Source organism: Xyrauchen texanus, chromosome 50 (assembly GCF_025860055.1).
Source record: "Xyrauchen texanus isolate HMW12.3.18 chromosome 50, RBS_HiC_50CHRs, whole genome shotgun sequence".
NCBI classification, from domain to species: domain Eukaryota; kingdom Metazoa; phylum Chordata; class Actinopteri; order Cypriniformes; family Catostomidae; genus Xyrauchen; species Xyrauchen texanus.
In genome coordinates, this window is record NC_068325.1 from 12,837,152 (window position 1) to 12,864,366 (window position 27,215).

Consider the following 27,215-nt stretch of genomic DNA (forward strand, 5'->3'; position numbering starts at 1 on the left):
TGCACTAGCACTTATTTGAGCTGTATAGTTGTTTAAATCATCGTTTTTACAGTCATTTTAGGGTTTGTTGACATCATATTGTGGCAGGGCGGAGGGCAGGGCCGGGTCATGATTATACACACCCGGTCCCTTATCAGGCTAATTAAGCCTCTGAGACGGATAAAGGCAGATTGCGGGCGGTGGTGTGGGAGAGAGAAATCGTTTACGGACGTGTCCGTCATGTGTGTGTTGTTGTCTTTTGTTTAAGTTTAATCATTAAAATATTATATATATTGACAAGCCGTTCTCGCCTCCTCCTTTCCATTGAACTACGTTACACATATCATCATGGCCAATTGTAAAATTGGCTATAAGTTTACACAGAAAAGGTTAGTAAGCAATATAATCACACTAAAACACACATATTGTTTACATTTTGTGACTATACTTTTGAACCTGCGAGTATTTTAATGTTTACGTATATTCCCCATTCACTTCCAAGTGCTTCACTGGAATTATTTAAAAAATAGTTTTTAGTCAAAATAAATTTTTGTGTTAATCAATATTATTTCACAAATGCTGTCAATTGAGCTGAACTTGTATTGGACCTGGAATATTCCTTTAATTGAAATATCAAATAAAAATGCAGAGCAGTATGAAATCAAAACAATATTTGCACTGACAGATGACAATACATCTTATACATACACCCGCTGAAAAGACTATACTGCCAACATACTTTGATTTAATTGACTAATTTAAGAAAGCCTGAGGAATAAAAATCTAAATGATATCCCAGGAGACACATTAGTATGACACCTTGGCTTTTCATCAAGCCCATTGTGGTATGACAACACGCAAAACCAAATACCAGGACAGATTGACAGAATAATGTCTGCAGAGGCTCAAGAGTTGATGTGTAGATCAGACGCAAGCAACAACCCACAGAGGAAAGGTTTCAAACAGGTGACAGTGGGAGAAGCCAAAGAGGGGGAGGGTAGACCACCTTAACCAGTTAACCAGCTAACGTCACACCATAGGACACCCAAATAGTAGACCCACCACAGAATGCAGGAAAAAACTAAACTAGACTGGGAGTAAAAAGTGACACTTTCAAGAGAATGAGTAGACAATCAAGAAAGGAGGGGTTGGCAGTCAGAAGTGTGGGCGGACATCAGATTGGACGTATTTGGGGGGGCAGAAAGGGGCCTTGTCCAAGTCAATTAGGAAATGCACCATGCTTACAGCCACCTCGGGTACAGACCACTGAGGTGGCCAGGGAAAGGAGAGGAGAAGATGAGGGATGAAGGAATAGAATAAAAAAACAAAGAGAGAGATAGAAAGACATGACAGACGAATGAGGATGCATTGGACAAGGAAAGGACTTGGCAGCCACACAGAGCAGAAGGAGGTGGTGGTAAGGGGGTCACCCGGCATGGACGGACTTGTGGAACAAATAGACGCACAGACAGAAGTGCTCTGGTACTTACTATCATCTGTGGAGGTGGAGCGGGGGAAGGAGCGAGAATGTAATAATAACCAGAGAGAAGGGTCAGTGAAGCTACAAAGAGCCCCACATCAAATCAAAGAAGCATTAACATTTAAAGTCCTCAGTTTATAGGACCGGGTTCAGGCCTGATATGTTGCTGCAATGAGTCCCAGGGTCTGTGCTTGCCTGGTAGACTAGTACAGCCCAGTTTTGAGGGATAGTTCACCCAAAACAAAAATACTGCTATCATTTAACCACTCGTTCCAATCCTGGAAGCTATCTTATGGCTTCAGAAGACTTAGAATAAAGCACACAAGTCGTACGGACAACATTTACGGTGGGTTTTTTTTGGTGAGAATTTTCATTTTGGGTGAACAATTCCTTTAATTTTGGACTTTTTGCAATTAGCATAGCAGAGTGACTAGAGACTGTTTAAGTAGAGGCCAATGAGTAGATAACCAGCTCCAATCCAAATGTTAGATATTTGAAAGTAATGATATGGGTCTCTTTTGTCAAAATAAACAAATACAAACAAAAATACAAAAAGAATAACAGTTATATCAAGACAAATTAAAAGCAGTAACAGTGGTCTCTCTGTTCCTGTAGAAAGGCTCTCAAAAGATTATCTAGTGTTTAAAAAGATAGATAAAAGGCTAACGAAACATGAGGCAAAACATATTTTGTCAAGATTACAATACAGAAATGTACAACTATATGACTACAGGACCAGAGAGCAGTCTTGAGAGGATGATATGGTGCACTCCCTTGCTCCTATGACTTTTTGAAGATGAATATTTGAATTGGGAAGGGGCATGTTTGGTGACTGCTGTTGGGGAGATTGTTGGTGCATGCGTTTACATTTTCAGAAGTTCTCAGTCTTCATGATCCATACAAAAAACAACAATGCTGTAAACAATCTTTCTACATGAATGCCTCATAAATCTGCTTTTAATAAAGTTCTAAGCCCCTTGACATTGTAAAAGTACGTATCATTTGGTCCAGTTTTATAACTAGAAATCCTTGTTACCGTTTGGTCAGTCAAAGGAGGCAGAACAATCGTCTTCTCCATTGTGTTCATAACTAGCTTCCAAAGCTCCTTCAGCACTCGCTTCAATACCGTCTTCTCACAGATCTTGGCAAACAATGTAAGGCTGACAAGGAAAAAAAAGAGTAAGGTGAGAAGAGCGAGGAAAAGTGTAGAAATGAAATATCCAGGAAAACACAAGATTGAACATTCAAATCTCACTTGCTGTCAAGAAAATCCATGATGGGCTGTAAGACATTGTCAGCATCTTGAGCCACACTGCTGCAAGCACTTGCTGGCACGTTTCCTGTACCCTTCACCTGACTAAGTATATCACCCATCTGCTTCACGTTTTCTTCTATGTTTGGTTGGAAACTAGAAGGAACCACAGAGCACAGATGTTACTCCAAAAAAATCAAATAAAATAATAGCCCATTTTTCATTATACAATACATCTGTAACCTTACCTTGTGGCAAAGATCCTTGCAAGGTCATCTAGAACATTGTTGAGCTTCACCTGGAGTTCTTTCAAGATGTCACTAGCTTCAACGTTCAACTGGAAGACAAAGCAGTTGGAGAGTAGCAATCAAAACCACAACTTGACCAGACTCTCAGAAAACAATTGGACAGTAGAAGCCAAAACAACTAGATCTTGACCAAGTTCTCGGAGAACCATTGGACAGTAGTGGTCAATACTACCAGAAATTGACCAGGCTCTCAGAAATCAAGATGGACAGTACAGGTCAAAACCACTAGAGCTTGGTCAGACTCTCAGTAAACAAGTGGACAGTAGAAGCCAAAACAACTAGATCTTGACCAAGTTCTCGGAGAACTATTGGACAGTAGTGGTCAAAACTAACAGAACTTAACCAGTCTCTCAGAAATCTAATTGGCGAGTACAGATCAAAACCACTACAACTTGGCCAGGCTCTCAGAAAACAGTTAGACAGTTGTGGCCAAAACCACCAGAACATTACCATGCTTTCAGAAAAGACATATCTGCATTGTAAGATGTATCTGCTAGTCTAGGTATTCTCTCAAGAAACAAATTCTCTCAGACTTATTCAAGGCATATTGCGAAAGATTTGTGGTTCACTTACATCTTTACCTCCCATGGCCTCAAACATCTTCTCAAGCTGTACCCTGAGTTGCTGGATATTGTTGATTAGGATACAGGGCTGTGTGGAGCATTAAACACTTTGTGAAAATGCATAATCACATTATTCAGAATACTTTTGATGTACAAAGAACAGCTTGTCAACCTTCTCTAAAATGATCTTAATGATCATTGCTATTTTATTTTAAAAAAGCTGCCGGCACATTCTAACATCAACTGTACCGACTTAAGCTATACCTTTACGGCGCCATCCTTTGCATTCTAGAAAAAGAAAAGACAGAATGAGTTAAATGTATAAGGCTTTAAACAGATGTTTAAGAAAAACATAAGCCTGATTCCTCATGGCTTTTTAGACCATTACCACTTTTTCCTTTGTGCAATGGTTGGGGAAGTCCCTGGAGATAATGTCCGCATAAGAGAGCAGAACGTTGCTTATGGTCTACAGGGTAAAGAGAACATTTTAAAATCAGTCCCACGATAATGCAAAGCTAATAAGTCACTGTTGCCACGCTAATACTACATATAAATTAGGCCAAGTTAACCTAGATAAACCCCCCAGCTTAAACCAGCCTACCGGCTATACTAATGCATTTATTCTAACGTAATTGAAAAATCATGGAACTTTGCTTTCACAAATGAGAGGTTTATTTCAGATGTGTGTCTTCTAAAGACCTTGGCGAATCTCTTCATGTAGTGTCCAACGATCTGTGGGTCAGGACACTCCAGCTTCTTAATGATCTCAAAACTCTGGTTAAGCTGCGAGAAGACGTCCACTACCGAACAGGAGAAGAGAGCATGCTCTGAAGTTTGCTGATACTGTAGGAAAGAGAGAGAGGTGGAGGGGCAGTCAGAGAAAGTTTTAGAATGGAAGGAAACTAGTGGCCGCATGGGCTATTAGCGACCAGACATCAGGTGTGAGCTCTTTCGTCTGGAAATAATTGGGTTGAGGTGAGACTGTGGCAGTTTCCCAAAGGGTGTTCGGTGGAACTAATGAACTAAAGAGCACTCTTATTGGATCAGGAACATGCTGAGGTGCTTGGAAGGGCACTCATTCATCAAATTCTGACATGTCTGGCTGCAGGCTGGAGATGTAGCACTACTGTAACTTATTACAGCTCCTGGTAATATAAAAAGAAAGTAATCCTTTAGTTTTATTATAAAATTCCATAAATGTTTTTCTGAAAAACGTTTAATTTATCTGAAAACTTATTTCAATTAGAAATAATATATTAGTGGTGGTACAATAGTATACTAGTGAGATATTTTGCTGCAACCAAAATAAATAAAGCTGCATTAAACATTTATTTTGTTATTTATATTAAATAATCGATTCAACAGTGGTGCCTGCAGCTGTACGGCCGTACACACTGTGCGTACCATAAGATAAATATTTACTCTCAGAATATTTCATCAATCATGAAGTTTGACTCGTAATTCTGTTGTTTATAAGAACTGGCAATGCCCAATTTGTGAATGAATAATTCTTTGGAGTCTGTTTTTTTTCCTCAGTGAATTGGCCAAACGGCTTGCAAATTGGTCTGAATCGATTCATGATTCAGTACAATTTGTTCAGAGTGTTCTCTCACTGAATCATTTGGAGCGGTATCTCACACAGTAAAACGGCATCTGAATATTTACGAACATGGAGAACAAACAGTGCTGAATAAAGTGGTATTGACCTACTATCAACTGAAACAAAAGGCTCTATTTTTGAGAGGTAACTTTGAGAAACTTCAGCTAGTGCTGTGCCATGTGAACAAGGGGCTGTTCAAACTGAACATGTTTTTTCATCTGTTCGTGCTGTTTTTCAACCGTTTTCCATGTAAACATTCACTAGATGGATGTCTTTTGACAACTGTGTCTCGTTTCACTGTGTTTTTAGGATTTCTCATGGGAACGCTGCATTTTTAGATGCTGTGTCAAGTAAAAAAAAACACGTCTCGAGACACTTGCATTCTGCTCTTTTCATTGTGATGCGTTTTGCTTTTTTTAGTGCAAAAATTTATCTGTTCTGAACGGTTACTGGAACAAATGCTTTAGCCAATAATTACATGAATGCTAGCCATATTCGAGAAAAAAAATGCTTCTCTCAAAGTCACCAGAATTGAACACTTTAATGTTGTTCTTTGCTCAAATTTATCACGGTGGCCATGGGTCCCCGGACCCCCCAGATATAAGGTTTATTAGGCAGATGCCTGTGCATACCTTCAGATTACATCATGCAGGCACCAATGATATTTAATATGCAGTATTTTTATTTTTTTTATAATTTATTGTAATTGTAAGTATCAGACTATGTTTAACTAAAAACCAACGCATTATTATGTTCAATAATATGCAAATAAACATACATTGCCTTCTAACAGTGGTGTGCACAGAAGGGGGGCAGCAGGGGCTCGAGCCTCTGCCCATTTCATTACAAGATGTAACGGTCCCCTTCTGGTCGTAAAAAAAAAAAAAATTATAGGGCTGTAGAATTAACGCGTTAATTCAGTGCGATTCAATTTTTTTTAAATAACGCGTAAAAAAAATTAACGCAATTAATCGCAATGCCCCCGGATTGTAATAAGGAAGATTCCTGAGAAATGCAAGCTTGTAGTACCACCTGTTTACTCCAGAGGGCAGTAAATTAAGTTTTTGCTGTGTGGCAACGTGCAGTTATACAGTGAAGAAAACAACAGCAAATATTTGTATATGCGATTAAATGCAATTAATCTCGTTTAATTAATGTCATTAATTTGATTAAACATTTTATATATCTCATAATAACAGTGTGTAATAAGTGTGATTTCTTTTTAGAGGAGGTAGCAGAAGAGTTAAATAATATTAGGCTGATGTGCCTTTAATAGTGTGTGCTACAGTAGATTACATCCATTTCTCGAGTGGCCTTAGACAGACAAGTAACAGGTAGGACAAAAACACCACTCTGTATTGTTAAGTACAGTGTTAATTTTAAATAAACACTGTATATATGAATAAAATGATTATACATTATTTTAATACAATAACTATTAATATACAGTTCATTACTATGTATATTTATATATACACACACACATATAATAAATTAATATAAATATTTTGCTAATATTATCTAATGTAATATGAGTAAGTTAGAGGGGAACCGGAGGAAGTGCGACTTGCTGGCACACACACACACACACACACACACACACACACACATTGGTGTGGCTATCCTTATAAGGACTCTCCATAGACTTAAATGATTTTTATACTGTACGAACTATAGATTCGATCCCCTAAACCTAACACTCACTAAAAACTTTCTACATTTTCAATAAAATATTGTTTATTAAGTGTTTTTTTAAGCGATTTGAATTATGGGGACACTAGAAATGTCCTCATAAAACACATTTATAGCATAATGCCCTTGTAATGACCAGTTTGTAACCTAAAACATTTCCTCATAAGCCACACACACACACACACACACACTTGAATATTTGTAAGGGATAACATATCTAATGTATTCAAACTAAATATTATTTATTAAGTAATTATTATTAATATTATTTATTATTTAATAATATGAATATTTAAAAAAATATCTTAATTAAATCATGTGCATTGGTATTATTTACATTTTTTATTGATTTATACACATTGGTATTTGTTCAATCTTTATCTAGTGGACTGGAGGACAGGAATCAAAAGGCAAGAAAAAATCAATCTCACCCCATCTTTCTTGTCCCGCTCCAGGGCTCCGTGCAAAAAGTCTCGAGACACCTCCTCGTTCTCATCCAACCACTGGATGACAAATGGCTCGAACCACCTGCAGAACAACACAAACAACTAAAGCTCTACTACCCATCATACCATGGTCACTGATAGATCTTGATTTATATAAAGTTTATGTGGAATGTGGGGCATCGGGAGGCACTTACGCAGGATATTCAGGCACTCGGCTCTTGAAGAAAGGCAGATCTTTGCAGTATTCATTGTAGAGCCATTTTACTTTGAAGTGCAGGTTCATGTAATCGGCGCTCTTGCACAGACGGTTCTTTTCATGCTCTGAAAGCCGCAAGGTGAAGACAAAAGCTTATCATGAAACAGAAGAGGGGTACATAACCATACAGATACATAGTGCCGAGCTGAACACACCTACTGAATCAGCAAATGAAAATAACTCCACCAAATGTCGACTTTTACCCAAGTGTGAAATTTAAGTTGCTATTAGTGAGGAAACCCTTGCAATGCTTGTAGATCTAACTAAATTTTTTAATTGTTAATCAAGTCAAATCAGGATCGTCATCAGCTGAAAATTTATAATTAAATACTTCGAGGATCAGGAGTAGAAAACAATGTGATGTGGGGATCAATAGCTGCTGTACGAGTTGATGTTTTTATAAAAAAATCCACTCTGTTGCAAGGCTTACCGTTAATACAGCATAAACCAGCATAAAAACTGGTTGGAAGGGCGGAACTTTTGCGATGTGTCCACCCAAAGTCAATACACTGAAGCACACTTCTCAACAAGCACACAACAGTGCTTCCATGTCAGTGCTAAAATTATGGATAAAGGACCTCATAACGCTATTTGTTGTACAAAACAAGCCCAGATGGGTCTTGTGATAGATATCAAGCATTTTTTGGTCTGTGTAAGGGACGTTTTAATTACCACAGAAGCAGGTCAAGTCTTACTTATCACCAGAGATGTTTTTGTTCGCAAGCGCTTTTCATGTGGAGTTCAAAACGGTGCTTGACGATGGCGCTGATGCACCCTGAACTACGTGAACCATGAGTGGCTAGCCACAATATACTGAGAGAGTAAATGCCAATTACAATGAAAATGCAACAGTAAAAAATAACAAAATAAGTGCAGTGTCATATAATTAAATTTTATACAGCATCTAAAACAAATGAGGTGCTGCAATGTTCAAATATGTCTGTCTAGTGCATATTCACATCGGAAAAAAATGTCAAACAGCAGGGATAGACGCAAAGGTACGGTCAGTGTGAATGGCCTCTTACAGATTTAAGGCTGGTTGTGTCTATTTTCACTGCAAATATGTACTTTGATTAGCATGAATTAGTTACTGCACGATGTAATCAGTAATTGGGTTTTTATGAAGACATTTATTTATTTTTACATATCTCCAGCCATATCTATGAAGATTGTGTTATGATCAGATACAGTATATAACTCTACAAATCTAATGCTCTCTCCATACAGAGTTCAAAGATATAAGGACAAGACCAATAGCTCAGACTCACCCTCCATTGCATACTTCATATCTTGGGCAAACAGGTTCCACATAACCTCTGCACTGATCTTCCCGACATTGAGCTCCTGGGGAAACCTGTATGGACCACAACAAGTAATATTAGAAACTTAAACAGGATATTGAAAGTACACTGGCACATTGTGGGAAAGAAATGGTGCTGGACTCACTGGTTAAGGCAGGGGGTGTAGGAGTTCTTGTCTTCTTCAATAATTGACACAATGAGGGTGATTAGCTTGGACCAGAAGTCCAGATTCTTGATGCTTGGACCTTGTTCCTCAGGAGGAACCTCTCCTTTTTTGTTCTGCACAAAAATAATTCAGTTTGGAACCAATGAATCGCTTACAATCATGTCTTTTTATGATTTGCCAACCTCAGGAAGTAATTGCACCACTAAGATGCACAGAACGGGTGGCTGATTTCAGCTAGCAAACAAACAAGCAGAAATATGCCAACCACTCTAGGGGTGCGAGAAATAGAACAATCTGAAGCACTGCAGCTAAATATAGTAAGTGGCTCAGAGTGAGATATTTCATTCAAAGGAAAAAGTGTTTGATATTTATGAGGGCAGTCTATAACGTCTCTAATGAGGCATACACAAAAGATTTGAGATGAATTGCACTGCTATCTGGTTACCTAGCTGCTCCCTGGGCGAAGAAACTCAGGGCTGAAAAGGGTCATAGGGTGATAGAGAGTTGACTTACGGGGTCAGTTTGGTATTCTCGACTATAAAGCTCATGGCAGTTGTTAAAAATGTATTCATAGGTGGAGTTGAGGCAAGCCTTCACACAGTCCTTCACCACCTGGCTGGCACGAGGAGGACTCTGAAGCTCTTGGACCTAGAAAAGAATGGTTTATGGTTTATTAAGATGAAGATTTCTTAGGTACTGTGAACAAATCTTTAGGTTTGGAATGAACTACATGTCAAGGCATGACCAAATCCAAACTTTTGACAGTGTCAATGATTAAAAAATTACCTTCATCCTGAAAAATGTAATACTGGTTAGTAGGTCAACGGTGGACTTAAGGTCCTGTAGCCTCTCAGGACTGCTAGCCGGGAAATTGTTCTATAAAAGATGAGATAAATATAATAATGTCTGGAAATGTCTTTCCATCATATCCCTATTGACTCATTCTTAATATTTCAGCAGAAGCCCTCATTGACCCCAACTGTGGGTTACAATGTCAGATCTACAAGCTTATCATTTTATATGTTCAACAGAATGTTAAAACAAACTTTCGCCAGTTGGGAAATCCACACTAAAGTTTCTACAACTTTGGTTGAATGGAGATCCTTCACTCTGAACAAAAGTCAAAGCTATAGCTGGGATTGTGTACTCAGGGTAATCCTAAGAAGACTCATTACCCTGTACATGGAAAGATCAATCCTCAATGAGTTATGGAGCTGATCCAGAAGCTTCACAAATCGCTCTTTCTGCAAAGAACACATAAGAAAGTACATCAACTCATAAATCAACAACCGAAACATCACAAACACTTAAGCAATGCTGAAATCTTCCTTAGACTTTTGCTTTTAAATGTGGTTCCAGAATGTTTTGTTGTTTGTCCTTTGAGTACCCACCCCAAAGTTAGAGGCAGCAAAACGGTCGGAGGCCGACACATTGTTGGTGGCTTGGGTCGTGTGGGCGTAGTAAGCATTGATGTTGGCCAGTAGGGTACTCATGACGGCAGGCACTCCGGGACACATGTACTTTGATGACAAGCAGGCAAAGTGTCTAGAGACAAAAATAAACAAACTTTTTAAACATCCTGTAGGGCAGGGGTTCTCAAAAGGTCTTGCATCAGGACCCAGATTTTACATTGGACATCAAGTGGCGATCCAACACAGAAAAACGTAACCTGTATTTAATGTAGTCTGTGTTGCATTTTATTTGATTTTGCATAGTTTGTTCGTGGTTTTAAATAAAAGGTCATGCATCAAGTGAGATTATATTTTTTGTTGATGTGAAGTTTTTGCTTCCCCCTTTAAAAAAATTAAGATGAGCCCATTAATTTATATGAGCCTATTACATTTCTTAAACAGTCTATTTCATAATATCAAACATTATTCAAACAGAACATTTACTACACAGGAGGAAAACTTTATTCATATTTTGTCCATTAGTCTTGGAGGTCCAGACTTCATGTACTTGCCCTTATGCAATGCCATACAAGCACAAGACCGACCATGGACGGCTCCTCATCACCATGGTAAGGTCAATACAGCTAATCTTTCTTTAAAATAAAGATAGTATTTGTTGTGAAAAAATAGTAACCTAAACCCATTTAGAAACTTTAACTACAACCGCCACAGTTGTTTGGGGGGCTGCTGAAAAAATTTAAACGGAGGAAGAACCCTGGAACTTTTTTTTCTCCTGCTGTCTGCAACCCTGTCAGAACAGACCTTTTGACCCATCAGATGAGAAACATTGTTGTAGGGTGATATTAGAATTAAGAAAACAAGTTTATTCACTACAAAACTCGTACGTCATGGCTTGATATATGGATTCCACTCCATAACGCATGGCAAACTCATCCACAATCTCCTGGGGCGTCTCTTCAAAGTAAACCTTCCAGGCATCGTCACCTTTGGCATCTGGTATCTTCACCACCCCGGTGTTCTGGATGTCCGTTAAATAGTGGAAAAGGTTCTATAACAAAAAGGAAAGAGGTTGTCATGGTCATTGACTAATTTCATATACTCTAGCAGCTAAAATGAGTGTGTCAATGTAATATAATTAGATCTCTCATGTAGACTGTGCACAGCCAGGCATTGGCTGGCTAATAAATCATCTTAAGATGAGGTTAAAAATGAGAATGCTTCAACATGATCCTCAGATGATTGAAGTGCCAGACTTACCTCATGCAGGCAGGTGTACTGGACATGGTACGGGGCCACGGTTTCCTCTCCTTTGATCTCTACACTGATGTGCATACGAATGGCTCCTGATACAGCAGATTTGTCTGTACGCTTGTCTGAAATATAGCAAGGCCATAGAACCAAGTATGTTAAAGAAAAAACAAAATGAGCCAGTGTAGATTTTATTAAATAGCCAAATATTAGGAAGAACATGAATTGGATGTAGGTCTGTAATATGGCTGCTGATTAATTTCAATATAAATAATTGGTGATCACAACATGTTAAATAAAATAGCTTTAACAAGCCTAAGCATGTTAGTTTACATGTCTCACAACTGGACCAATAAAAAACATCATGATAAATGGAGACAAAGTCACCAAGGATTTCATTCTACTTAGTCAAACAATCAACGTTCACGGAAGCAGCAGTCAAGAAATCAAAGGATGTATTGCATTACTGTAGGTAAATCTGCCGCAAATGACCTATTTCAAGTTTTCAAATGCAAAGACGTCACTTTGAAGACGAAGGTGCATCTAACCCAAGCCATGGTCTTTTCAGTCACCTCAAATGCTTGCGAAAGTTGGACATTGAAAAAGGAAGACAGAAGAATTGTGTATCACTGAAGAATACTGAAGATACCGTGGACTGCCAATAGAACAAACAAATCTTCGACTCTCATACTTTGGACACGTCATCAGGAAAGACATGTTTGATAAAGTCGTGGGTCAACGAAAACCCTCAATGCGCTGGATTGACACAATAGCCGCAACAATGTAAACAAATACAACAATAGTCATGAAAATGGCACGGGATCAGGCAACATATCGTTCTGTTACACATGGGGCCACGATGAGTCACAGATGACTCAACGGCAATTAACAACAACAAGCCTGTTAGCCGGTTTCAGCTGGTTTAATCTGTTCTAGTTGGTCTCTTAGCCTGACCAAACTGGTGCTAGCTGATTTAGCTGATCGGCCAAGTGCCTAAAACCTCTTTAAAACCAGCAAACAGACCAGCCTGATTGGGCTAGGAGACCAGCTAAGACCAGCAATTCTGCTTAGGCTGATGTTTAAGATGTTTTTTCAGCAGGAACAAGCATGGATAACAATGTTATATTTATGTTACAAATGTATTTCAATACTTTCTAAAAAATTCTTACAGACTCAAGGCTTGGTTACTCACCCAGGTTGTACCAGACGTCCATTTCTCCGCTCAGAGTTCGTACCTCGATGATAGTCTGACCCAGAAAATCATCAGACTCTCGTTTAAACTTCTGTTTCACTCTGGATTTAATATCATCATCCTCGTCCCACACACGCACCTTGATCCGATCGGATGAGTTGTGACACTCACTAGAAATTTTTGTTACCACAATAAGTGCTGTTTGTATTTAAATTACATAGATTTTGACATCTATTAATTGAGATTTCAATAAAGTTTAGGGTAAAAAATTTATAAAACTGCACTTACAAATTGAAGCTCTCATCCCAAACAGGGTTGAGGTTGCCGTAGATGGTCTTGGTACGTTTTTTGGTCTTGCCCACTTGCACAGTTACATAAGGGTCACTGGAGCCAGTCTTGTCCTTTGCCTGCAGGCCCTGGGCACATAACACTGAGAGGAGAAACAATGTTAGTACTAAGATGACAAGACAAGAAATATGTTCTAGCTTAAAGTGGGTCATCACCTGTGATGCTGATCTTGGCTGACCACTTGGATGTTCCATCCAGGACACTTTGCTTGATCTGCTTCATGTGTGCCACATGTGTGGCCTTGATGACTGCAAACACATCCTGAATCAGCTCAAATATCTCAGGCTTGTTTCGCTCACGGATCTTCATTCTGTCTTTCAACACCATTATGATGTTCTGCGTGCGATCCTCAGCTCCATGCTTAGAGCTCTTCTCAGCTGCCCCTGTGAAAAAGAGATTGTAAATAAAAGGTTAAGTGATAGAAACAGAGAAAATCATTGTTAAAAAAAACATATATGTTGACATTCTGTCTATTGACTGGACCAAATATCTACAAGCCAGAGGAAGATGGTTCATGACTGCTGAGTCATGGTTCCTCCAAAGGTTTCACCCTCATCCTTTCAAACCATATTAGGGAGTTGTTGTCGGCTATGAAATAAACTGATTTGGTTAAGTAAACAGAACTAAATTGGATTGGATTGGACTAGATTGATAATTTGATAGAAATATCACATATTTACAATACAAAGAATGAATTCTTAGAGTAATGAAAACTGAACATTTAAATAAGAGAATCTTACTCTGCAGACAGTCAGCATTCAGCAAATCTTGACACTTCTCGTGGCACTTGACACCACACTCAGTGCAGCGCATACCCTGTCGAGCAATGCCCCACAGAAGCCCCTCACACTCATAGCAGTAGGTGGGCGTGGTGGCCGTCCACACCTCAAAGTTATGTGGCGTGGTACAGGAGATGGGATAAATCAAAGCCTGCAGGGTCTTCTTATAGACGTGACTCTTCTGCATAATCGCAATAAATGGACAGGTAAATGATAAATAGTTCTGGACTGCAAAACAAGAATATCCAGGAAGGAATCAAGGCTCGTTGACATACCAGTTCTTCATTATTAAGTGTACTGGAGGCCATAGCAGATGTAATGCCTGCCTTTCGAGAGTTCTGGACAAGAGACTGAAAGAGAAGGTAAATATATAGGGGTCAAACTAAAATTAGAACCAAATGTCATAATAATATGTTATATATATATATATATATATATATATATATATATATATATATATACAAACATAAAAGTCCTCTAGATTTTGTGTTAAAAACGTCACTATTTCCATGAGTAAATTCTTTGTAATAGAATTTTTAATGTCAAGCCACGAGTGTACAGTGAACACTAGCGAAATATATGTTTTTGAATGGAATCAAAGCACTTTACCCAGGGGTATTGTAAAAGTGAAGCTCTGGGGCTTTGGTACTCACCATTGCCTGTAGTATTTGAAGCATTGGAATAAGAAAGGAAAGGAAAGAAAGAAATGTTACTTAAATGTTAAGAAGTCTGGCAAATATTCTTCAACATCTGATTATTTGTGTCACATCAATAAGAATGGCAAACAAAGGATGATTTAATGTAATAATTCTACCACTTGTAGAAAGCTGTGGATAAAATGTAAAAATAAGATAGGAGTGTGTGCAAATTTGCGGTTATGCGTTTTATAAAACTGTAGACTAGTGTTGGGGAAGCTGCTAATAATTTTATTTTACGAGTCTGTGAATCTTTTCTTGAAAAGGTTCAATTAAATGAACCATTCGAATGAATTGATTCACTCAATTGAATCAGGCTTACTAATTCTTACCATTGCTTTGGTTTGTGTGTGTGCAGAAAACAATTTGACATAAAAACCAGCGATATAGTGTGGCAACTCTACCCTGTTTTTATACAGCTGATCACATTACTAAAAATGTAATTAAGTTAGTAACATTTCTACTTGTAGATAGACACAACAACAACAACAACAATAAAAACTTTTATTTAGAGGGGCATTGAAAAGTGCTTATAAAAAAGAATGCAAAAAGATGAAAGAGTAGAGAGAAAAAAGAAAGACAGCTATGATGTATTTTGTCTCTCAGATTAATTGTTTTCGACATGCATTTTAATTCTTCTCAAGTCAGCACTTCGCCTTCTGACTCAAAATATTCAGATGGGTGACAGTTAACTGGATTAAAACCGACACACTGCAGATCTGTTTAGGGCAGTATGGAAATATCTTTCTTGTTTTCCAGTTCAGAGCATCAAACAATCAAACCCCCTGAAAAATACAGACTGTATTTACATGCTAAAAAAGACTGAATTGAATTGTAAAACCATTAAGTAAAAGTGGGAAAGTTCAACAAGCTCCAGAAGTAGGTTGAAGAGCCAAAACAAGGTTAGCAGGGAACAGAGTCAGCTTAGGATGAAATACAAAGTCCAAAATGAATGGCCTTGTGCTACAGACAATGAGGCAATTGGGGGACTGACTGACCTGAGGAGACTCATCAGTCAAAATGCTGAATGGATCTGAGTAATGCTGTATTAATGTCTAACCCTGTAACCGTGACTCAAACAGATGTTCCACAGACATTTCTGTGAACTCCTGAGCCTTGACACACTGCTGCCCAAAATAACCAAACTGATACATATGGATGTTGCTTCTGAAGATTTGAGACAGTGATGGGTCCAGCAATACTTCTGTATGTAGCAGGGCTTGTTATGAACTGAATCGTGGGTGTGTGACTCACCAAGTCTCGGACAAGAGGGATAGCTTTTCTCTTGCGAAGGTCAGGCATGCTGTCTATGCTGTAAAGAGCACCTCCAGGCCTGAGAATCAAATGGTCAAAGACATTTTGTATTATTAATATTATATTACATAATTTATGATTGGAAGCAAACTGACAGAGAACTGTTTCAACTTTGAAGATTTCAGTTGTGAAAGTGTGAAAAAAAAAATAATTGTTTTTGTAAAGACATCCAAAATCAATAAGGAGATAAATGATCTAATTCAATCTTTTAACTATGTAATAGATTACACAAATTTCTAATTTATCAAGTCCAATTTAACTAACTTATATCTAATTAATCCTAAGATATTTTTAAAAAGTGCCTTGAGAGGATATATATTTTCCATGTTCAAGTTTTCATCTGGAAGATGCCATTTTAAGAGTGTTTTCTTGTCTGCAATTCTTCTTCTTTTTTACAGTATTTGTAATGTGATGACTATTTTTCTAAAAAATAATGTTTGAAAACCTCAAACTTTGGGCTGCTCAGAACATGAACAGAACTCTCTTGTAACACTCACCCTGCTTGCATAAAGAGTGACGCAAGTCCTGGAGTCTCGCCTCGAGCCTGCGGAAAACAGGGAGTTACAGCAGGGTCAGTAGCAGAGCTTCATATATCTCCATTTCTTTCACCACTAAACCATATTAAACTTCTCTTTAATATATATTTAGACCTCTCAATGTAATGTCAATAGAATTATTTCTGTTGTAGAAATAAGGCCATTGTTTGCTTTGATTGGACCGGATTTATCTCCATCATCATTATTCTGTCATAACAACTCCATGTGTCTCGGAGGAAGTGCGCCATAGCCATCCATCAGGAAAATGTGTTTACCTCAGAACCACACAGTCACACCCACCTTTCAGACTGCTCGTCCAGCTTCAGCAAAGCGGGATGAGCGTAATAATCGCTATGGCAATCACAAAAAACTGAAAGAAAAAACACAAAAAAAAACAAAAAACAAATGGGATGGAACACATATAGGGGCAAGATACGATACCTCAAAATGAAAACTTGTTTTGAAAACATACGTAACAGTAAAATGACAAAGAACTTACATTAAAGACAAAAAAAAAAAAAAAAAACAAGTATGGAGAACACAGGCAAGATAAAGTATAAAAACAGAAGCAAAACTACCCAAAGACTAATGAATCCATGACAGCCAACAGAGCAGACCCAAAGTGTCAAAATGTAGATTTAAAGGTGGACAAGTATTTGTGTCTAATTGAACATGTTTTAAACAAAGTACTTTAGGCAAAGATATATAAAATAATGTACAATGACATGAGATGACGACTTTGTCACATCAGTGGGCTATAAAATGCTTATTCTACATAAAGGTGGTCCTCCCTCATCGTGGCCGCCATTTTGAGGTCACATGACCAGCCAAATACTACTCACTTATGGTATCTTGGTGACTCCAATAATTGGAAATGTTTTGTTTCAGAATAAATTAATCACTGGGTCACATTTACAGCTATGAACAGGGTATTTCCATAATGCATCAGCAAACAGAAAACCATTATGCGATGTCACATCCACACCTTTAGGTGTCAGTGTAAAGTCCAACACCACTGTCATATAGGTTGACAAAAAAGAGGTAGTAAAACATAACCATGTACTTTACTATCCCTTGGGATTCTACAAGATGTTATTACTTTGCATTTGCCTGATCCTCAAATCTAGGCCCTGAACAGCTCTTTAATAAAAAGAAAACCAGAAATCAGAACTCAAATACAACTTTAGACCTCACATACCTCCTGCAGTTGAAGGCGAACCCTGTTGAAGAGTCGTAGCCAGTTGGCTTTGGCCCTTACTGCAGGGTCCACTGGTGTCTCCAGCTTGGGTGTGCTAGGAAAAGATGGGAAATATATTGGATGTAACTAAAATCCAGCAATGAAGGACATTCCAAGTCCAAGCCTCCAAGGACACTATGACATATGGCGCTTACCTCTCTGGTAGAGCCTCATTCTTCTCTTGCTCAGCTTCAACTGGGACCTCACTGGGAGAAGAGGGCAATAGTTCTTCTGTATGCTTGTCTGCAGGCATTGGAACCTTCTCTGCTGGAGAAAAAGGCTCCAACTGAGAGTCCTGTGGTGGGGTTAAGGTATGTGGTACCTTTGCGAAGACATCTTGTGGCTGCTGTGGGGGCAGGGACTCTCTCTTGGGCTCTATAGTCTGGAATTGGGATTGCGGGGGATGTTGCTGGTGCATGGAAGCCTGTTTCTCAAGTGGTGGACGGCTGGTGGGGGCCTCAGGGGCCAGTGTTGGGGCCGTGCTGGTCGGAGTGGGGGTGTATGGTGTCTCCTGTTCTTCACTGATTGTACCGTCCAATGGGTACAGATCTTCATCCTCTTCATACACCCTCCCCACCTCTTCCTCTTCATAGGGATCTTGTTCATAGATCTCTCCATCTTCTTCATCATAGAGTGCACCCTCTTCACCTCCATCTTTGTTGTACTCCCCATCATCACTGTAGACACCCTGTGGTTCATCTGGGTCCCAACCGGGTGAGTCTTTACCATAGCTAACGGAGGAATGGCAGGAGTGGTAAGAGTCGTTCTCATCATAGAATTCTCCAGAACCACGGAAACTCTCACCATCCTCACGGCCGAACTCTTCGCTGAGCTGGGAGCTGCCATGGCTCAGCTCACCCGAGGAGGCATAGTGACTACTGCCGGTGGGGCTGTGGGAGTAAACAGCCGCCAGTTATATTAAGGCAGTAGAGAACCGAGGTAGGCCACTGCTGAAATACAGGTTTATGGGGTGTAACGTGAGAGCTTGAGGTGAAGAAATTGGGAACAACCAAACACAGAGGAAAACAATACACTTGTCAGCTAAACAATTATGTCATGATGTGCATGTGTTTATTTATATAGATGTATGAGTGCTGAGTGCAGGTAAGGTGAGCAAAATCGATACAATGGCCTGAAGCTCATTTGAGGGAGCAGATTGGGAAAAACACACATTAACATAAGGACTCGAAAGAGCCATTGCACAATATCAGAGACCAAACTAAATAAAGTTAAATGAGACGATTAGTACAGATCAGTAACAAATAATCCAGGTGGAAGCAAAAGAAGGAAAGCCCATCTGTGAAAGATAGATAGTAGAAGAAAGTGTTGGAGAGGGACAGAAAATAAGATGCAACTTTTTCATCATAAAACCTTAAACAAAGACGAATTATCCTCGTGGTTCAATGAGCCAGTTAGATGTAGAGAGATTGAGAGGATACTCCAGCACATTGAAACACATATGGTCACATTTCCACATTATCGATTATGGGAAGTAAGGTTTAGTAATGCATGACAAATCAGAATCGAAAGAGACGGGGTCGTAACGGGCCTTTCGCCAAAGAGATGTCTGGGCTTCAGATTGCAGGAAATATGAGAGCCACAGGACACACACAATTACACATACAATTAAACTTCTGTCAATACTTTCCGGCAGTTAACCATATATCCTCGTCACTTTTTCTCACCCTCTAACACACAAGGCTGTGTTTGAAAGCTAATAAATGCTGCTTTCAGAGGCTGTATACAGATGTAGGAAGGCATGTCCAAAATTATTGTTTGTCACATCCTTTCTACTAAGATGCCTCCATACAGTCGGTTTTTGAAGGCAGCATAGATGTGTCCTTTGCTGTCTATGATAATACTGTGCGTGCAGTTCGGTGGTTGGATGGATGGAAAGAATAAAAATGGCACATGATAGAGCATTGCCTTGAATCATTTGTTTATGTCTAAAGCTCATTTAAGATTGTTCTAGATAATTAGAAATTACGTTATGTTGCCTTGCAAGCCTCTCTGAAACCAGAGGCACCTTCATATAGAAACACTGCTTGTTAAGTCATTGACTGACTAGGTAGCGAGTTTACAAGGCAGCTACCTTAGGTTTTGGACACAGCCATAAACACACAATGTTATTTCCTGTGTTCCTCACAACACATTTCTGCATTTCTCAGAAAGAGAACAACATTGAATCCCTAAGACACTGAGGAACTTAATCACTGATGTGCACATGCCCTCGTCTCTGTCATAGCCATTTACATGGTCCCGCCTGCTGCCCACACAGAGCACAGTGTGTCTAAAGACTATGTAATTAGTGTGTGCTAGTCGTACAGAATTACAACGTTATTCTCTAACTCTGTCAAGGATAAAGCAGGTTTTTTCCAAACCCAGTGGACCCCCAGAGGCAATTGTGCCAAATTCTGATTACACGGTACAAAAGATACAAGAAAAAGCTAGTGACACGAATGGGTCAGTTACCTAATAACACGTGACAGGCCATTAAGAGGTACACAGGACTCATAATTGAGGTACATAGATACATATATAAAGAGAAATAGATACAGTGTATAGATATAAATATATATCAATAGGCCATGTATGTAAAAGAAGGATTTGTGCACATGCATGGCAAGCACAGCGAGGACCACAGGACCAGACAAGTCCAATTCCACGACATCATCACAGCGGGACGGAATCACAGGCTGGAGCAGGAAGAAGAGCAGGAAAGGAGGTGGAAGAGGGTGGAGGTGTAGGAGCTACAGAGACCCACCTATCAGAGAGCGAGTGCCTACTTTCTAAGGAGTACTGGCGGCTGGTCCGCCTGCTCGAGCCAGAAGCCGAATCGAGATCGCTGTGGCCGTTGGTGGCAGAGTCTAAACTATCATAGCGTCTGGTGGGAGGGAAGGGAATGGGGGAGGCAGGAAGAGGAGGAGCATGAGTAATGTATTTTTAATTTGTTTTTCATTTCACCTCATTAGTTAACAATGGACGGAACATGACCCAACTCAAGTCACTGGTTAACCAAGCTTCTAAGAGACTCATATCAAAAGCATAATTGTGGAATCAGGATACCCGTCCATTAATTAGACTTTGTAAAGAATTCCAGAGGCTTTGAATGAGGCCCTGTCCCAAATGGCACACTTGTTGGGCACATGCAGTCAAGTCCATGAGACTGTAGGATGTCCCATTTGTCATTTTAGGTTTCAGAAGGGTATTCATGAGCACTGGACTTTACAGAGAATGTTACCCAAATTTTGTCTTGGAGGAAGACTGTGAGGGTTAAGGGTGCCATATGGGACAGGGGCGGAGTCTCAGAGCAGAGTCTCCATGATGCACTAATACCAGCATGCAATGCAAGAATTTTGGTATACCACTGTAGTAAGACTAAATGTACAGGAAACGAGAAATTGTGGGGAAACTCTGCATTGAAATCACAGAGTTGCACCAGTGTGGTTCCAAACCCATTACATGTATATAAGCACTTTTCCAAGGCTTGTATACAGTGAGCAATGCATAGGAATAAAACAGAGGAAAGTCACACAGACACAGTAAATGCTTACCAATTAATATATTGTATGCTAAATTGATATAGACTACCATTAACAACTACACTATGCTCAGAAATGGGGAACTGAGCAGTATACTGAATGAAATGGGGGCTCTGCTGTGATTTACCTAATTGCTCGCTGGTTATCGTATTCATAGTCATGCATATCGTTGTAGCGGGAGCCATGGTGCATGTGTCGGATGGGATACTGGTGCATAGATGCATTGGGCTGAGATGTGGTGTAGTATGGAGGTGGGATGCTGTTACTGGTTTCGCTGCGGTAATCGCTGTCTCGATCATCCACAGCACTGTCTGGATCATCATCTGAAGAAGACATGCCAACATTAGAGGTGTAAATTCTTTACAATTTATCACAGAGTTCCTGAAACCATTAATGGTACAGTGGCATAAGTTCAACATACTTTAAGTGTTTTCTAATGTATTAACAAATCCAATGCTGAAAAATCTTGTTTACATGAAACAATAGATAACCAACCAAAACATGATGTACCAAAGTAGGACAGACTCTACATTCTTATCAACCAATCATAGACCTAACTCTACTTCACACACAAACCTTGCCTATCCCTATAATCAGAGTAAAGTAATTAGTTGATAAGAACCCCAGGATTAATATTAACCCTATCCTTAAATTACACCTAACCATAGCCCTAACCCAAAAATCGAATTGGTTATTAACATTTATCTAGGACCAAAAAGAAGTTGATACTGTCTTAACTGTCTAACAGACTTAATTTGGTGAACCATGTTAAGTACAACTCTCAGCATTTTTGGTTTTCTGAGTTCTTCTCTCTCAAATCCATAAACCATAAAGTTCACTTACTCTGCTGGTCCCCCCATAGACTCCAGTTACCTATGAGAAAAATTTGTCAACACAAAAATTAAAAGTTTGCCATGAAGACAGGGATGAAAATATACATTTGTGCGCACATGCCTCAGTGTGACCATGAACAAACTGCTTGGTATAAATCTGGGATGTTAAACCGTACTAAGTGTGACATGGGCATAAATTTGGGTGTCTGCAGAGTGGAAGAGTGACATTACGCATGCAGGCTGAGCCCTAACGCTCTGCATGGTAATCTTTTTCTATACACTCCTCTACCTTCATTTATTTATTGCTGTTTATTGATGTTATTTTTATTTGATTTACCCCAAACATGTTTTTTTCCTTCTAAGATTAAAGAACACATTTTCATAAATGGGGGGCTCGTCCGGGATCTGAACACAAGACGTTTTATACCCCAAGTAAGAAAACGTCTAGCTGCTGAGACAAGCCAAGGCAACCCACTCATCCTTAACCCCCAAGGCTTGAAATGCAGTATTGCTGAATATTTTACAGGAAATATCTGTGCACCCTGATGGTAGGCCATTAATCTATGGCTCAGAGAAACAAATTGGACCTGCTGATGGGGTGATCTGTCCTCTAATGATGTTTTGTACACATCTACCAACCAAGGGGTCTTGTAATTTATTGTCCTTGTGGGAAATATGCAAGTATGTTTATTAGTTTAGAGCTCACAGCACTGTGTTGATGGCACTGGAAGTGGTCTCTCGTGCTCCTCCTGGTATGTATACTGCAAAATGAGCAAACACAGGAAGAGCTAAGTCTGGCAAGACAGTTCAGAACAGGTGACATTTCTCATTTAATAGGTCAGTAGTTCAGGAGAGGGGAAGGCAAATAAAAAAACATTGTTGAGGCTTCAGGTCTGACAGACTCACTGAATTAAAGCATTCTGTAAACGCAAGACTGAAGTTGAATGAGGATACTCACATCTTGGTCCCTCATGGCATTGAGCTGTTCCAATTTCTTAGCCCAGTATCGAGCCTCCTCCTCCGGTATATCTGGAAGTTATGAAAGTATTGGTGAGCAACAGAACTCATGACAATTCCTGAAATGTGAGAAAGCTGAAAACAATAAGGGCACCTAATGGTAGTTCGAATCGTGTGTCCAAAAGCACTCGATGGAAGGTGGGATCTTTTGTGCCGCAGATCTCGTTCTCGGCCATGATAACCTGGGAATCTAAAGTCAGCCATTGACCTGGCCCTTCCTACAACACAAGATAAATAGATGCTGTATTTATGTCTGCCATCAGGAACATTTAATTTTGCTGGTATAATGGCAATTATCAAAAGCTCTGTTTTAATGTTCATTTTAAAGTCATTTTAAAGAATGTTAGCATGCACCATTCATTTGAGAAATAAAGACTGGAAAAAAATAGATTATGAAACATTTTAGCAATGATAGCCAATGGTAGGCTTCAGCTACAGATCTCTACATTTAGCTCTACAGAGGGTGAGAAAAGCTGCAAGCTGTTGGGGGCCAGGCAGACCATCTGGGCTGTACCTCATTCGACTGTCGAATACTGTGCAAAGGGATCCACAATGTGCCAACCATGGTGTCCCATATCAGTCCTTTGTTCCACACCTCCACTGTCAGGCCCAAATCTAGCCTGTTAATCTCACTGGAAGAGGAAACGATGGACATAGAGATTCATAAATTGCATGATGACAATAATTCAAGTCTTATACATACAACCAGCATTGTGACACATCACTCCACCAGGCAATAAATTCTGCTCATAATGTTTCAGAATTAAGAAGGCCAAGGCAAAAGTGACTAGGATGGAATACAAAAAATAAAACTTGCAAATTTCTGCATGACTCAGTAGTTTTATTTAGACTAGGCAAGCTGAAAAAACATACTCCAGAGAATACAGAAGGACAAAAATACAGAAGGAATGAAACCATGCTATCTGTGATTTGGGCATCTCCAGTAACACTACAAGTGAGGCTCCACAGGACAACAGTCTCTAAGCTGCATCAATCCTAATAATAGCTTCAGCTTTGATATCAAAACCAATCCCTCTCACGGACCATGGGGGCTAATCTCAGGGATGGTGAAATGGTGGTGCAGTGTTAGACATCGCACAGAGAAATAAAGAGCCAAAGCAGATCTAAACAGTGAATTAATAATTTGGCTAATAGATTACTTCAGATGAGGGTGTAATTCAGGCAATGTAGATCAGATGCTTTAGAATTGTCTTCTCTGACATTTTATTCTGCAAGTTAAAAAGCAATCAGTGTCTAAACGTATGTCCATTTATTTCTGGATGTTTATATGAACTATATTTAGTTTAAAAAATTCAGGTTTTCTTGCAGTCAATGCTAGGCAACGTCTGGGCCTTTGAGGGCAAAATCCATTAGGGGTAGTACCAGCCTGCCACTACCTAGGGGATTAAACTGTTACATGAGAACAAAAACAAACCCTTCTTCAGCTCACTCTTATCAGCTCAGTCTTAAGTCTTGTGTTGAAATAATACAAATATCTGGATTAATGGCAGAAACATCTGAAGATAATTTGCCTCTATTGCCCCTTTGAGTACTAAGGTTTGTTACTCCCAAAATAATACAAAAATGCAGGATAAGTATTTACAACAAGACTGCGGTAGCATTAGTTACAAATCATTGACATTTGCGTTTGCATACTTAGGTAGAGTATGTTGCTGGCATAACTTATTCTAAGAGCAATAGACAAAGAACTTACAACATGAAGTCCTGTTCCCAACATGGCTGACTGCCTCGAACGGCAATGGTGGTGCTTTTCACATTCTGAACCTTCAGTGACACGTAGGTGTTAAATTTCTCTGCATAGAAAATAGTGTGCATTTATTACATAGCTCATGGGTACAGGGTTGTTAAAACTACAATAGACAGGCTACATGTGTGGAAAGATAGTTAAATTGAGACTTCAAAATTACCTAGGGGTCCATCGAGCTTGGCTTTTTTCACTGTAATAGAGAGAGACGTGCATGTCAATAAATAATAAAAACAGGTATTAAAAATAATCACACTTTGCATATCAGGCGGATATTTGAAATTCAATGTCAGCATATTTGCATTTGTGCATTAGGGATTCCTCGAGGCTCTAGACTTCAGTTTACCATAATTTATTTTCTGTCAGGGAGAGAGTGGCATATGATACATTCAACATTCTGAAAAGGATTTGTTTAGTAATAGGGAGTTAGAAATGCATAAAATCAGTTTTATAACAACGTTTCGAAAAGTTTATGAGTTATCAGGTAGGGAACGCAGTGGCGGAACCTTACTTTTCACTAACAAACAAGTACCAAAGAGTACCACAGTACTACATTTTTATTATTTGTTTTTTTTTTTGGACATGGCAGTATATAATGTTTTATTTTAATCAACCCCTAACAAATTTATTTTTGTGGAACAGTGATGGTACACACACACACACACACACACACACACATATAAACAATGGTACTGAAATTCATATATCATGGCATTGACATGGTAATCCACGGTATATTCAAGAATACTATGGTACTATCATGGTGTCTGTTCAAAAGACAATGTGTTACTTTTTGGTATGTTTTTGTAAGTAAAAGTAGTAGCTACCATAGTGTTCATGAAATATCTTGGAGGACCGTAGTATATTTGATAATCATTCAGTACCATGGTATATATCACAGTATATATCATGAAACATATAAGTACCATAGTATTCCTTTTTGATACACTCATTGTATCATGGAACCTCCATGGTACTTTTTTTTATACGGGTTGTAAGGAGAAATACACATGAAAACCTGATAATAAAGGTATTAAAACCAGCATATCAAGCAATAAGAGAACCACAGCCTTCTGCAAAAGTAATAAGGCAATGTTAATCAGTAAAGACATACTGTAGATATAGATAGTTTCTCAGTATATATTATGAACAGTGTTGGGTAAGTTACAAAACATTTTTTGTATTATTTTAGAAATATTTGTAACCCAAGCAATGTACTTTAAATAATTACTTTCATTGAAAGTCAGTAACTGTAATCTGATTACAAGAGTTTAAAATGTAATGGATTACACTGTTTGTAGTGCCTAAAGTAATTTAATAACTGTAACTAATTACTTTATCCAATTACACCCAACAAAGATTATGAATAATATTAGACTAGCTATGAAACTGCAGAGAGGGGGGTTTATATGGCTAGAGTGAGTCACTGTCATTTGTGCTTAGGGGAAATTCTGAAAAAGACATCCTCGAACTGAACATCATTTTAAAGCCACATCAGTGGCCCCATTCATAATTCATATTCCCCTATTCAGTGTGGGTTCAAAGCATCCTAGAGTTAAGGGCACCATAAAATAATTCCTAGCATTTCACTCTAAGCCTTCACAGTCAGCTTTCTTTAGATAAATTCAGGGTGGAATTTGAAAGGGCTGAGAATTCAGCTCTTATTTTGGCAGTTGCTACATTTAACACCTGAGAGAAGCTCATTTTAAGTAATTCTGGAAAAAAAAGCATATGATTCAGTGGCAGTTAAAAGACCGGTAGTATCACTGACAAACAGCATGGAAATCATCACATCACATTTTCTTGCTTGCCAATAGACCGGTAATTCATGCATAACATGAATGCTTGGGGGATCTTTGAACATCAGTTTCCTGCTGAGAAGATTTTTTTTTAATGCTGGTTAGTGCTGGTTTGGTTCATCTTCAACAAAATACTAGGGTTAGTAAAAACGTATTAATCACGACAGGCTCCACGTAATCAACCGCTACGCCTCTGCTCGAGGTTCCCACACACGAATCACCACTGCCACTGCCCGCTCTGCCTGGGTTTCCTCTCTTGCGCTCCCACACACCATTTCCTGCCATGTGGCTGGCATGCACGTGTACTGCCCCTCTTTCTCTTTCCCTCTTCCTCTCGCGCTCCATTAATCTCTCTGTGTAGCTGAGCGCAGGATGAGTGCACTACATCCTGACACTAAAAATAACCACTTTAGGGTGAATGTGAATAAATGGGGGGTGGCTAAAAGCTTGCATAC

General features: G+C 39.1%; 1 protein-coding gene across 4 annotated transcripts in view; it reads right to left on the reverse strand.

Annotated features, from left to right (window-relative positions):
* Positions 1 to 27,215, reverse strand: part of unc13a (unc-13 homolog A (C. elegans)) — a 47,305-nt gene that overhangs the window by 15,526 nt on the left and 4,564 nt on the right. Inside the window, exons 2-35 of one of the 4 annotated variants that reach the window (XM_052123552.1) lie at positions 25,125 to 25,154; positions 24,911 to 25,010; positions 23,711 to 23,828; positions 23,291 to 23,414; positions 23,138 to 23,208; positions 22,886 to 22,940; positions 22,190 to 22,219; positions 21,474 to 21,669; positions 18,139 to 18,694; positions 17,766 to 17,849; positions 16,529 to 16,575; positions 15,972 to 16,050; positions 14,298 to 14,372; positions 13,984 to 14,203; positions 13,399 to 13,626; positions 13,184 to 13,325; positions 12,896 to 13,065; positions 11,713 to 11,828; positions 11,340 to 11,503; positions 10,435 to 10,588; positions 10,219 to 10,287; positions 9,830 to 9,919; positions 9,557 to 9,691; positions 9,023 to 9,156; positions 8,845 to 8,930; positions 7,515 to 7,641; positions 7,306 to 7,402; positions 4,282 to 4,425; positions 3,971 to 4,048; positions 3,755 to 3,757; positions 3,593 to 3,670; positions 2,960 to 3,048; positions 2,715 to 2,867; positions 2,459 to 2,619 (exon numbers count right to left, since the gene is read on the reverse strand). In XM_052123552.1, coding sequence (XP_051979512.1) covers positions 2,459 to 2,619; positions 2,715 to 2,867; positions 2,960 to 3,048; positions 3,593 to 3,670; positions 3,755 to 3,757; positions 3,971 to 4,048; positions 4,282 to 4,425; positions 7,306 to 7,402; positions 7,515 to 7,641; positions 8,845 to 8,930; positions 9,023 to 9,156; positions 9,557 to 9,691; positions 9,830 to 9,919; positions 10,219 to 10,287; positions 10,435 to 10,588; positions 11,340 to 11,503; positions 11,713 to 11,828; positions 12,896 to 13,065; positions 13,184 to 13,325; positions 13,399 to 13,626; positions 13,984 to 14,203; positions 14,298 to 14,372; positions 15,972 to 16,050; positions 16,529 to 16,575; positions 17,766 to 17,849; positions 18,139 to 18,694; positions 21,474 to 21,669; positions 22,190 to 22,219; positions 22,886 to 22,940; positions 23,138 to 23,208; positions 23,291 to 23,414; positions 23,711 to 23,828; positions 24,911 to 25,010; positions 25,125 to 25,154 — 4,203 coding nt within the window. Of the gene's footprint in view, positions 1 to 2,458; positions 2,620 to 2,714; positions 2,868 to 2,959; positions 3,049 to 3,592; positions 3,671 to 3,754; positions 3,758 to 3,964; positions 4,049 to 4,281; positions 4,426 to 7,305; positions 7,403 to 7,514; positions 7,642 to 8,844; positions 8,931 to 9,022; positions 9,157 to 9,556; positions 9,692 to 9,829; positions 9,920 to 10,218; positions 10,288 to 10,434; positions 10,589 to 11,339; positions 11,504 to 11,712; positions 11,829 to 12,895; positions 13,066 to 13,183; positions 13,326 to 13,398; positions 13,627 to 13,983; positions 14,204 to 14,297; positions 14,373 to 14,675; positions 14,682 to 15,971; positions 16,051 to 16,528; positions 16,576 to 17,765; positions 17,850 to 18,138; positions 18,695 to 21,473; positions 21,670 to 22,189; positions 22,220 to 22,885; positions 22,941 to 23,137; positions 23,209 to 23,290; positions 23,415 to 23,710; positions 23,829 to 24,910; positions 25,011 to 25,124; positions 25,155 to 27,215 lie in introns of all 4 variants that reach the window. The other 3 variants (XM_052123550.1, XM_052123553.1, XM_052123551.1) reach the window with 3 other exon arrangements.